Raw genomic sequence first — 13,955 nt, 5'->3', positions numbered from 1 at the left:
TTTACATGCTTTTAGCATGAGAAAGCTACAATGACGTTGTTCCAGTTCTTAAAATTGTTATTAAAAGCTCAAAACTTCACTGAATTTTTATTTTTACATGTAGAACAAGATTTTTGATGGGGAATGAAAAAAAAAAAATCTTCGTTTCAAACGGAACACCCTAATGTATATTTTCTCTCATATATTATAGACAGCTATGATGTTCATCAACTTTTAATCCATTACTCTAATAGATTGTTTTCAAATAGTTTCTAATGAGCGACAATCATTTTTTTTTTCAACTTTTGCGATAGTAATTTTCTGAAGGATAATATATTTTTAATGATTTGTTAAAGCCAACTCTTTTACTTTCATGTAAATGAAGACGAAAGTAAAAGGTAACAAGCGGAGAAAGATTGCGCATGTTCCAGTCGTAATACAACCGTGGTATGGATCACATATTTTCATCTTCTTTTTTTTGTACATTTGCGAATCTAGTTTTTACCTACTGACACGTTTTTTTTTTTACAAACTATTTTGAAAATTAAATTGAGTTTCTTTAGTTGACTGTGAAGTTTATAACTTAATGCTAATATTTTATGTGATGTTTCTTTCGATAATCAAGTAAATGAATTGTCTAATAAATGTTGTCTGCAAAAATTGATAGTAAACATATAGTTTAAAATTCAGCTGATCATATTTTGTAAAGCAACAAATAATTATAGAGTGAACTCTTGTACTCTTTATTCACGAGAGTTATATAAAAGTGATAAGAAGCGAAGACAGTGAATTTATGATGAGTTATGATCATTTGTGTTTATAATGGAAGTCACGTCGTAATAAATTTCGATTGAATTCAATAAAATTAATTTATTGGAAAAATATAAATTGTGATCAGGAAATGGATATACAAATGATTAAATTTCATGCAAGATTCGTGAGTACTATAGAGTCAATCCACGGATTATTTTGTATTTTTTTTATTATCTACAATAGAAAAATGGAAATACTGTTAGAATTAACAAACAATGCATATAAAAGATGAGCATCAAAAGAAGTTTTATTTTTCAGAAAGTAATGACACTTTTTGGCATATGAACTGTAATAGACACATTTACCAAGCTATCAATACGTATTATTAAAAAATAAGTCAATACAATATCATATTCATTAACTCGTCAGGATGAATAATCAAAATTTCTAAATTAATGATACAGTACTACATGAAAAATATTTTTGATAATCAAGTAATTTTTATGTCATTATAGAATGTGTTTCACATTAAATAGTATACTTGAATTCTTACAATTTTCGTATTAAGAAATAGTATTCAATTTAGTTTAGCTTCTTTAGAAATTAATAGCAATCGGGTATCAGGGAAAATTAATAATAAAAAAAAAGGGGATAAATGATTCAATTATGCTTAACCATATACAGAAGGTCACAAGTTCGAGACCTAGCTAATATTAGCAGCAGTGAGTGAGTCTCATAGTGTGACCTCACTAAGACCGAGAAAAATTGAGGCAGTCGGTCGATATTGCTAGTAGCGGTTACGTTACCATACTATTTATAAATGCGCAGGTGTATTGCATGAGCGTTAATGATCAATCATTGAGATTGTTATCAGTAAGTTAACTGACAAAAACTTTGCTGTATATATAGAAAAAAATTTATGCTATTTTTATATCACTGTACAATATTTTTCCGACCTGATAAAGATATGATTAGATATTACGAAATTGTTTTTTGCAACCGTCTTAATACCTGTTGTCTTTTTGTGCGAATGATTTTATTAATTTTACAAATTATCGTCGTACAGTATAAGAATTCATTTGGCAAATTTGACAAATGATTGGCTCTAGTGAACAGCTCTAAAACTTTTTGCTGCTTCTAAGCTCGAATGGCCCGAAAATTTAGAATATATCACTAGGGTATTAGAGCTCTATAATATATCCCGAAATAACACGAGAAAATTAAAAATAATGAATATTTACACAAACAATTCTCAATTTTTTTTTTTACAATTATTGATAATGAAACGAATGGATTGAGACAGCAATTAAAGAAGCACTTGAGACGGAGTATTGACCAAGTTCAATTAGACCTGACCATTAGGTTTATAAATATTTCGCTACATAGGAAAAATCAGTAATTCGTTAAGCTTTTAGTTGATGACCCGGGAAATTTTTTTTTTGTATAATTATCATTAATAATATCTAAATGGTTGTCTATAACTGTATTTCATTTCTGGTCCAATATGATGATATGTAAGTTTGTATTATTGTATATCATTTAACAAGGTTATTCGTACAATAAATATTTTTTTAACATCGATGAAATAAAAAAACAAAAAAAAATATTATAATGATTTGTTTAGCTGTCCAAATTGACTAAGATGAGTTTATGGCACCGGCAAATATTCGTATTAATAATGCAGTGTGGATGTACACAGATTGTGATACTGAATTTTGTATGTATGAACTTCCTGATCATTAATCTGTTACATTATTTTCATTATTCGGTAATATATTAGGTGATTGGAGTAAGTGTTGATAAAGTAGATTCCAATACTAAGATATTCTTTGTGATGTTTATTTAAACAGGGGTTCGCACTTACCTCTCTATTACACTCAAGTCCACGAATGGTACTATCTTTGTTGCACTTGTACAGTAAATGGAAACTTTGACCTAGTTTTTCACTTAAACAAACGAATATTATGAAACAATTAAAGCACACTTCGCTACATTAGACAGTAATACATCAAAGTGCGGTCTATGTTTTGCATTGAGAGATTTTGTTGCCGAAAAAAACCCAGCTGAAAATATCTGATAACCCCTGTTAAGTTGGTTATTCCGCTCGTTGAATTTCACACTACATTAGACTTCTTAAAAAAGAATAACCGTGTAAATTTGCACTGAATATCGTTTAATATAACAGAAATTAAATTATTGAACATTTTATACCCATGTACAATCTGATATCATGATAATTATGAATTAAAATTACGTACTTAGTCTATGGACCTATGATGCATACAGTATCCTTATTGTATTCAGATTGTTAAATTTTTTGGGATTTTAATTACAAATCCTAGTGTTTTGAGAGCTGTTAGAAAATTGACGAGATGTGTTCAGAAAATGTAAGCTTGGTGTCATATATAATCTCCAAGTCCCTCCAAGTAGTATTCGGATGAATGGGATTTCTTTATAACGTATGGAAAACTAATGGCTAGCGAGATCCGGTGAATGAAAACGCTTTACATTTGGTTCCACTTAAAATTCATCTATTGTCCCTACACCATGTAGCTACAGTGCCAAGATTTTTTTGTAAGAACTGACAATCATTTCGAGAATTATTACGTAAATAATATTTGCAATCATCAGCAAAAAGCTCGAAAAAACAAGATAAAATTTGGCCAAGGGAGCTAATGAAGATAGTAAATAGAAGTGGCCGGAGATTAGACCCTTGAGGTACCCTTGAAGTAGATATGTACAAAGGTGACCGATAACCATTAAATAAAACAATATTGAAATGCTTAATAAAATGTGATATTAATAGATTAAGTAACCTCTAAGGTAATCCTAGCTCCACTAATATCTGAATTAACAAAATGATATTAACTTTTTCAAAGCGCTTAGAAAAGTCAGTTCTGACGACATCAACTTATCTACCACTAGCGATAGAGTCTTCCAAATATTGCGTGTAAGGTGTCAGGTGAGTAGATCTTTCACCAAAAAAAAAAAACCATGTTGTGTAGGCCTGATACACGGTAAGAAATGTTATGCGGATATCACTATGCCAGTATAGGCGTGAACACCATACTGTATGGTATCGAAGATTTTTATAGGTTATAAAATTGTATGCATAGATGATTCGACCATTACGGGAATAGTAACATTGGCAATAGTTTTCGCGGACACCGCAATGTCAGTTTGGCCGTCAGGCCCATACTGCGTTGCCGTATCCACAATGCTTCTGGTCGATAAGCCCTACTCTAATGACATCTATATAGTTTTGGTGGTAATTCGATAGTATACATTGATCGACACGCCAGAAACTATGGCAGGAAAAACTAGTAGCATTGTGTCCTCGCCATTGTAGTATGTGTCTCAAGGCCATGCTGTTTCGCCGTTCCTGCTATGTATACGTGTGAGCAATACAATAGCTCCAGTACTATACAGTACAATAAATAACGCCATACTTCTGGGACTCGCTTCATTAATGTTCGGAATAACTAACATACTGTTTAAGTATCGGTCTTGAGACATGGTGTTAAACGCCATGCATTTCTTACCGTGTAATAAGACTAAAGTAAGGTAATAATAAGTCATAAGTCAACATTTCGAATATCTTGGCAAATGTTGGTATAATTGATATTGGTCTTTAATTTTTCGCTTCATAGTTATTGTTATACTTATGAACTGGAAAGACTTCAGCAGTCTTCCAGACCTCAGGAAAAATACCCGCAACTATGTACCATGTAAATACTAGTTTGAGTGAAAATTTGAAGCATCTTGCGCAGTCCCTGACAACAATATAGGATATACCGTCTATATCTGCTGACCACTTACTCCGTAACTTATTAACGCATCTTAACACATCACTCCCTTTAAGCGGTTGCAGACTACCTACCAAGTCACAGTCCGTCTTATAAAAAAATATATCCGCCTGGTCACTCATTGAAGTAACAACACTACTAAAATAATCAGCAAATGCATTTGCTATCATTTACAGATGAGTACAAGTATTGTTACCAACTGTATAAAGCTTGCTAGAAATTGATTCTGATTTTTTTTTGTCTATAAGATTCCAAAAACTCTTGGGGTTCCCAATTAAATTATTTTTAGCCACATACTGATAACTATTAAAAGCCAACTTAATTCTAATTTTAAGTGAACTCCGAAGGCTTTAATATTAATTCATAAGATATGATGAAGGTCTTGTGCAGTTTTTCTTTCTAATCTTTTCCTAAAGTTTACAATCAATAATAATATCGATTGTAAACTATGCCTTTATTAAAAGAAACGATTTAAAACGATAAGAAAAAAAATTATTAAATACTTTTGAATGATTTTGAATACTTTTGAATCGCCTTTCTTATGGGAATTTCACATTGCAAATCATTTCGAATCGTTTCTTTTAATCAGGGTGTTGAATAGGTTGTTGTGTGATATGTACCTGTCTTTACTTGCCGGATGACCTTACTGAACCCCTGGTCTAGAAGATAATAAAATTTATTACATGTAGCATTAGCCAGCATATCAACATCTAACTCAGTCTAGTCAATTTTATCTAGTTCTCTGATCAGCTTATCTTTATCATATTTATGAAAGTTGTCCTCGCCAACCGGTTTTATTATGAGCCTTGTTGCCTTATCAGTGATTGATTTAAACAAAATATTTAGCGTAGGGTGATGTTGGTCTAGTTTAACAATCGGATAGCGATTGTATTCAACTAAGCAGGTTGCTGATGATAATACTAAGTCACGAATTCAACCATAAGTATTTAGCATTGTCTTATACTGAACCAGATTAATGTTTAGTAATGACAAAAAACCGACGGTGACTTTACTTTCTAGAAGGGACTTTATAATTTAGGCGTCGAATATTAACCAGGGATAAAACGCCATTTAATGTAACCAGCGTAAACTTTTAAAGCTTGAATAATGTATCACTAACCAGCTACGATTAATTCAATAGAATTTCACTTAATGAATTCAGACAGTGAAAAAAAATAGAAACAGAATTAAGATTTGTATGTGATTAGAGTTTATATCCATATCATATAACTCATACCTATATGTCCTCCACATTAATATATGAAAATGCGATCACATAATCGTGTTGGATTCAAAGATATTCAACGGTAGCCAATTACAAGTATAGCACAGGTGAACTCTACGTACAATTCAACATTCGCAGTGTTTCTAAATCTTACAGTCATTTAAAAATTTTCAATTTTCATAAAATAACTCATTTTCATTATGTATAATTTTGACATAAATCTATAAAAAATATAAAATTTCGATGAAATGAATGTCTTCAAAATGTAAGAAATTCAGTACGATGTTTAACTGATATTATTAAGCGTTGGGCTTGGGTGAAGTCATTCTTAAAAGCTTATCATGTACATACTTATCGAAATATGAGTACCAGATAATTACTTAAGTTTTATGGAAACATATTATTGATTTTCTGCGCACAAAATTAAGCAAAGTTTTGTTGAAAATAAATAACAAAATTATATTTCAATTGATACAAATGTTTTTCATACGAAAAACTGAAAATTTTTTATTATTGTTGTTATATTCAAATAAGTTCAGAATAAAATATATTCATTATCAATTACATTTTTTCAAATCGACTTTAAAATGATTGATATCATGAAATAATCTTGAGAGAGTTAGAATTTTATTATTTAAGATTTTGTATACATTTTTTAAAAATAAATATCAATTGTTGATATAGTACACCTGACGGATTTATGATCACAGTGAAAATATCATGAACCCATTGTAGTTTTATAGTTAACTCGAGATTAATTCATAAGATTATAGGCAAAAAATGGTGATTTTGTGCAAATGTTGTACTGGCGTTAAACCATAGATTTATCATGAAAAACCTTTTTTGAGCCTTGGATTCATAAATTTTCTCAGTAGGTATGTAATAATTTTATTCGACATTCACCATTGAAACACTCTCATTTCACCATAAATTGATCAGGAACTCTTCATTTGTTTATTGTGATGTCACCGATTTTTAACTTCCGGCTAAGAAAAAAGTCTGCCTGATATGAAAGGGAATCAATTGAGTGCCACCATGAAAAGTTTTTGAATAAATATCTGCTGTGATGAAATCTAAGAGCTTATATTGACACGGTAAAAGAGCTGAATGTTTTTTGTCCTCGCTTAATTGAGAATCCTGGAGACGACCACCTACTCACAAGACACCAGCGGGGTCAATTCTCGCAGTTGTGATGGTGGGATGGTATACTGCGGAGATAACCAGTATTGAGGGCACCTGTGATTTGTTTTTGTGATACTATGTGCTATCCTAATTTTTCTTATTACTATGACTACTTATCGTTCAAATATTACTATACTTATTGTTATTACTATAATTACTTAAAACTAGTATTAATACTACTACTACACTTAAAACTACTGACTTAAAGACTATTTCTTATTAATATGACTATTATTATTAAAACTTATAATTTACTTATTTTTGTTTACAACTAATTTCTGAATTACTTGTATTATTTTTACATACTATGGGGATTATTTTCTTATGATAAACACGATTTATTTATATGGCTGTGTTTATTGACTTTTAAGTTTAAGTTGAACGAATGTAGCGAAATATAAAATTATATGGATGAACTGTATGAGTATGTGAATGCGCGCCGAGCGAAAATTATTTTAAGTCCTGAGCAGGCAAAGTCAAAGGAAATAAAATAAAAACGCTGATAGAGATCTCAAATGAATCGGTTAAAAGATTCAAGAGATTGAAAGAATTATAAAATAAACTGAAATACGAGAAATATTAGTTGAAATTAAAATAAACTCTAATATTTCAATTGTTCATTCTTTCATTTTCTATCCGTCCGCCCGGATTACCGTCGCTCGCACGGCTAAGTTCTCGGTAGTTAGTATTTACTTAACATCTTAAACGAATTCTTTGTCTTTAAATTCAGTTTTACAATTGATAAAATTATTTTTTCTCAATTCCCTTTGACTTTATAACTCGGGACTTAGAAGAATTTCACAAACAGTATACTTTCGCTGTCGACAATAGAGGGCGATGGAATTTATTCCCGTCCATATCCACAGCGGATAGATATAATGATAAAACCGCGCATATAAGTCCGTAGAGGCGAACTTAGTCTCTCCAAGAGGTTGTCCGAGGAAGACCATTCCTAGTCAACATCAAGGAAGGCCGTTTACCAGGAGTTCGACCGAACCAGGTAAGCGAACCTTTTCTCTCATGGAGGGTTGAGCATCTTCACCCAGAGGCCTTCTGCCAAAAGGTGAATTTAGCCGAGTAGATGGGGGTTTGTCGGAGACCATCCGCTTACCCTCGGGGGAAAGGAACTCGTGTAGGGCTGACGGGGAAGTCAACCAGACTCCCCTGAAGCAACCGGGAAGGGGTAGACCGCGATGTTAGGCCGCATAACTTTTGGTATGTGTGTGTGTGTGTGTGTGTATTTTGTGTGTTACGTGACCGCGTAGAAATATTAATAACCAGCGACATTTTGTTATTAACCCGCGTTAAATTAAGGATGTTAATTATTGTAAGGGTAGTAGAACTGAGCATCGGAGCTCATGTAAAAAGGTTTTTGTTTTGTTTTCTTGTTTAAATAAAGTTTTGATTATTGTTTATTTATAAAACTGTCTATAAATTAAAAACCCCTTTTGAACCCTGGACTCCGGCGAGCTAAACCGAGCAAAAAGGGGTAACTGTTTATTTGAAATTATCAATGTGGTGATGTATAATTGATAACAAATTGCAAAATTCATCTAAGTTCTGATTTTCTGGTATTTAAAATGATTTGTCATAATTAATTCGGCTTATATTTAATGTTTAATTAATAATTTTAATTTAACCCATTTATTTTACTCGTTACACAGTTAGTCGTGAGAAGACATAATTTTTATGAAGTACTTTAACAGCTTGAATTGCTCCAATTTCTGATGAAAAATATGCTCGTTGAGTTGCACTTTTCTAGAACATTGTTGCAGCTTCAAAGTCAACTGGATTGATTAGTGAGATGGCTAGGCTTGAGTTAGGTTCCTTCTTAAAACATGAGATAGCTCGCTGGCAAAGTGCTGTAATTCTGAGGAGTTCAGTCAGGCTTTTATTGAATGATTTCACTTGAGATAAGTCAATGAGATCCTACAGAGCATTTTGCGATGTCACCGAGAGAGATATACCCGGACGCGAGATAGACCAGTGAGCCATGATGAACCTGTCCACTACAAGCGTGCTCAATGAGTTGAGAAGCACTAATACCACGACATCCACATTTCACTGGGTTGAGTTTTCTCGAAGTAAATCCTCAATAAGCATGTGAGAGCTATTTTAGCCAGGCAAAAGTCACTGAGGAGTTTATCTAGAAAAAACGTGAGAATGTCGCTAAGATTTACAGTCATTTGCACATGTTTGTCATGATTTAGTAGAAGAGCAGCAATTGATAATTTTTTCTAACCAGAGCTGCTGCATTAGGATTTCCGCTGTGATTACAACCAGTGGGATTAGTCTTAGTGAATCAAAAAGCTGAGCTGCTTCTGATAGGATCGTTCTTTTAGTTATGACCAGCTTGAAAGAGACGTTGCCTTAAAATGAAAAGATGCCGTCGTGATAATGTTACGAGATTCTCCATATCTTCAAGGTGAGATCTTTGAATGAGTGAACTGGTCATACTTCTTGAAATGGCAAGCATGGTACTGAGAAGTTTGGATGATTGCTTTTACACCTGTCAAGTAGTAGGCAGGTTGATAGGCACATGTTTTTAATTGAGTAGGAATATGGTTGAGTTGTTATAGAATTTCAACGCCATCTGAGATACCATCAACATAACTGCCTTCGAAAGTTAAATCCACTGCCAATGGATAATTAGCGCCTTCATCAGAAACTAATTGCGTAAGTACATGACAAGTCAAGTATGGAGCTGATCGTGTGCCGTAAGTTACTGTAGTTAATCTATAGGCTCAGATCTGAGAAACCTTATCCAGCCAGAGAATGCGCTAAAGATCACAATCATCGTCATGAAGTTTGATCTGATAAAACATCTTAGTTAATGTCAGTAATAACGATGTATTTGTGTTGTTGAATATATGACGACTCATCAAAGTTGTCAGGTTGATTCCTTGGGCCAGTATGCATAATGTCGTTGAGAGAAACGTGACATAACGTCCTGCTGGATCCATTGAATACTGCTCGTAACTTAATGGATGTACTCTGATTACGTAAAACCTTGCGATGAGGAAGGTTGTACATGCAAGTAGGCCCTAGAGCGTTCACCGGAATCGCAACCATGTGACCAAGAGATTTATACTCTCGCTAAAAGCAGGTGTACTGTTTTGTGAGAAGCGTATCAGATGAGAGACATTTAAAAAAACTCAAAATCAACTTAAAGTTCTCAAGTCTCAAAACATCTGAATTAAGAGGGAGTTACTCAGTGTAGCGAAATGATGAGTCTCTGAAGAGAGTCAACTTGAAATGTTTTTAACATTCGGACTCAGCAAGACTAAGACGTGCTTCTGACGCAGTTTGTACTTCGGCTTGTACTCAGTATTTTGTGTAAGTCTCTTGCAAGTCGATATCATTTGTGAGATGAAGAGATCATAGAGAGACATCTCATGAGTGTCTGCAGATACTGGATCCAGCATTGCCCATCCAAATACAATATGAACTACCATTAGTTCAGATGAACCACTCATAACTAGATGACATGACTTGAGGATTCTTCTGAGCTGAACGTGAAGTAAAAATATCCCAGTAGTGTATCTATTACTTACTATTATTGTCAACTTTATTTATTTTTTTCCAAACAAAAGAATTTTAATCAAAGCTAAATTCCAATACAACTGCTTGCTAACACAACCTGTAACTCTCTGCCGGTTTTTTTTTTTGATAGCCGGCAGATAGCAAGCCCGTAGAGAGTACCTAACTTCCTCCTCTACCGCTCTAGCTTTCGGCCTTATTTAATTAATTAATAAAATATTCACAATATTTCATTCTGAACTGAATGATATGCCGTAGAATTCCTAACTCCGTGTAATATTTATTTCCCTAAAATTTATATTTTCACGTTTTACCCATCATTGAATGATAATTGATTTATCTAAGAAATCAGCTACCGTGGGTTAAGGGGAACTATCGATTTAATCCCGTTTCACGATCGATGTTCTCGTGACTTCTACACCTGGCTGAAATATTTTATTCTACACATAAAATATATATTGGGGCATAATATTATGATGGATTATGCCCACCAATGACCTTAAAATTATAAATAATTTCTTAAAACTAATAAATGCTAATTATTAAATATTTTAATTCATCAGTTGTGAATAACTCTTACACGCGCATCCATACACGGTAGCACGCATGTGCCGCTAGTGAGCAGACAGCTGTCTTGACGCTGATCTGATGAGGGAATGCTCGCAGAACGTTTTAAAATCAAAAAGAAAAATAAATTGAATACTTAGAAACTAGTAAAGAATGAATTATTCAAGTCGTTACGTCACAGACTCCTGAAGCTCAGATGTCTAGTTGACTGGATGTGAGCCTTTAATTTTTGGTCCTGCCAAAATTTTATTTAACGGTGCTATAATTTCTGCAGCGTTCTTAATGAACTTTCTGTAGAAATTCACCGTGCCAAGAAATTGAAAAATTGACAATGGTTTCAGCTTTTCTCGGTAATTTTTTGGCACGAATAACGATTTATTGTCCAAAATAAGCTTAATAAAAAAACAGTGTGATTTTTACCGTTCTGTAACTTTTCGTTAGATATTAGCAATATAAGTCACATAGTTTTCGAACCATAATTTGAAGAGAAAATTTCTTTTTACTTGAAAATCGGAAAATGCCGAATGATATTTGCCTAGAACTATTGAATACATCATCTTATTATAATGTTTTTAACAAAGCTAGCTTGGATGCTATCTGATTTATTTTGGTTAAGACTGCTTTCTGTACAGGCGTATAAAAACTATTCAGATTCACTCTGGTTAAAGCTGCTTTTTCTACAGGCCTAAAAATTGTTCAACAATAAAACGATTTTGGTTTTTCAATTTTTTGAAAGTGCAATACAGTTAGCTTCATTAAAAGAAAATTTGAGTTAAAATTATTAATAATTATGATGTGTCAGCCAAACTATTTTTAAACATGTGTGTTTTTAATTTCGATTTTAGTATTCTCTACCCGGCCAGACGAGCGATTTACAAAAGATGATAACGCAGGGACCAGTTCTATTTCTACAACTATTGCAAATAAATGTAAATTCTCAAGTTCCAGTTCTGGAGGCATTGATAGTTCCACAACTTCGGTGAACACCAGTCCATATTTTATGCACAAAGGTCAGCCTATTAAATTAATAAATTTAATCAATTTTATTGCAAGTAATAGAATACAAAAATTCTCGTAGCTATTAGCCTTGAGTACAAGTGTAGTAATTATTATACATAAAAGATAACACATATAAAAAAAAAACTCAATAAGATGACAGACGAAGTAATGGTACAAAAGTAAATACTGGGAAATTAAGACAATACATTAGCTTTAAGTTTGTGACACTCCCTGCAGTAGCCCTCAAGTTTTTCCAGGGAATTCAGGCTAGAGTCTTCAAAAGGTGATGGCGTGAGTTACAGCGGGCAATCGTGTATGATCTATTCCTTGAGGTATTTTAGTCTGCAATTCATGAAGTGTGGACAATCACAGATGAAATGCAGAACCGATTCGGGTGCGTAGAGCTGGCAATATGGGCACGTCTTCGTGGGGGAGAGGGCATCGGTGATACCATCAACGATGATATGACAGGCGTATTTACTTGCCAATCTTAGTTGCAATAGAGGCTTCAGAAGATGTAGAGGTGTTCTCTGAAGTCTTGATTCCGGAATCAGTGATAAAAATGTAAACTAGCAGGCAGTGGAGCTAAAGTATCGGTCTCGATCTAGTTTATGCATGTGGGCGCGGAACTTAGACAAAATAGTCTCTCTTTTGCTTATTCAGTACTTGGCCTCCAGTCTATCCAGCATATCATCCTCTTGTATTGGCGAGAGGAGGTTTTTCAGCTGTTTTACCCAGTTTAATTCGGAGGACCAGATGTTACTTAAAGCGGCAAATTTTCGCAGACAGATAATGGGTAGTCGGTGATCAGCCATGCCCAATATCTCGATTACCCAATCAATGGCAGCTCGTAGAATCCAAACTGCTGTGTGATCGGGGCACAATTCGTAACGAATGACGTACCCAGGTGTGCAGGCTGGGAGCGAAAGGAATCGTTTGTAGAAGTACAGTTGTGAGGCTTCAAGCTGTTCTAGGTAGTCAGGAATCAAGCAACTGATATGAGCCAAGTAAGTCACCGTGGAGCGAGCAATGCTATGATACAGTTTGACTGCAGCTGACCAGTTGTCACCCTTGAGGTTCTTGGTAATGTTAAGTACAATCCCAATGGCCGATTTTCCTTTTTTCGTAGCGTGTTCAGCCGTGAGGTTGCCTTTTAGGGAGGTACTGAATTTTAGACCCAAGTATTCATAACTTGCAACCACTGCTAAATCTTCGCCATCATAGCTAAAATTTTTTAACTTTTTTGGGATCTTCTCACTCAGTTTACAGGGTAGGAATTGCGTTTTGCCGATGTTCACTGTTGAATCATTCAGACGACACTATAGCCTATTAAATTATATTTGTCAATGATTTGCTTAGACCAGCTTCTCAAGCTTGCATTTTAATCAAGTTTTTAAATTGTTTGATTGAAAAACGGAGCAGATGTTCTGTAAAATTCTAAATAATTAAAAGAGTAATAGAAATGGTACTCCTGGCTAAGTGATCCACGAGTTGGCCTTCGAATCACGAGTACTAGAGAAGCGTTGGTTTGAATCTTATTAGTTGTTAAATTTAACTTTTTAGGAACCTTTGAACATCTGCCTGTTGCTGAAAGTAAAAAGTTGATACACGCATTGGAAGGTACTGTAAAAGACTAAATAGTTATACTACTGAAAAACCCAATTTTTTTTATTTGTATACGGAACGAAGCAAATGGAATTTTCTTCAATGTAACATAAATCATTACCATATAGTATGATGACGCAGAACTTTTAAACCTATCGTTTACTCGCCATAGTAGTTTGCCCAGTTGTAAATACTAATGTTAGCTATGCTAGAATGAAATCAAATTCCATTCTTCATTGGAATAACTGCATGGAGAAAATGAGTCTAGAAAATATTACAATTTTTAGTATAATTTTGTA

The 13,955-nt window shown here is 33.7% G+C and overlaps 1 protein-coding gene across 4 annotated transcripts in view; it reads left to right on the top strand.

Moving 5' to 3' along the window:
* The first annotated feature begins 475 nt into the window (after nt 1-475).
* Nucleotides 476-13,955, top strand: part of LOC130668140 (dual specificity calcium/calmodulin-dependent 3',5'-cyclic nucleotide phosphodiesterase 1-like) — a 38,996-nt gene continuing 25,516 nt past the window's right edge. Inside the window, exons 1-2 of one of the 4 annotated variants that reach the window (XM_057470256.1) lie at nt 476-916; nt 11,898-12,062. In XM_057470256.1, the coding sequence (XP_057326239.1) occupies nt 12,053-12,062 (10 nt within the window). In that variant the 5' untranslated portion in view covers nt 476-916; nt 11,898-12,052. Of the gene's footprint in view, nt 917-936; nt 1,054-7,819; nt 7,946-11,897; nt 12,063-13,955 lie in introns of those variants that run through there. The other 3 variants (XM_057470255.1, XM_057470254.1, XM_057470257.1) reach the window with 3 other exon arrangements.

This window comes from Microplitis mediator, chromosome 5 (genome assembly GCF_029852145.1).
Source record: "Microplitis mediator isolate UGA2020A chromosome 5, iyMicMedi2.1, whole genome shotgun sequence".
Lineage (NCBI taxonomy): Eukaryota > Metazoa > Arthropoda > Insecta > Hymenoptera > Braconidae > Microplitis > Microplitis mediator.
Note: the sequence above shows the minus strand (reverse complement) of the source record. Positions and strands in the feature narration are given on the sequence as shown.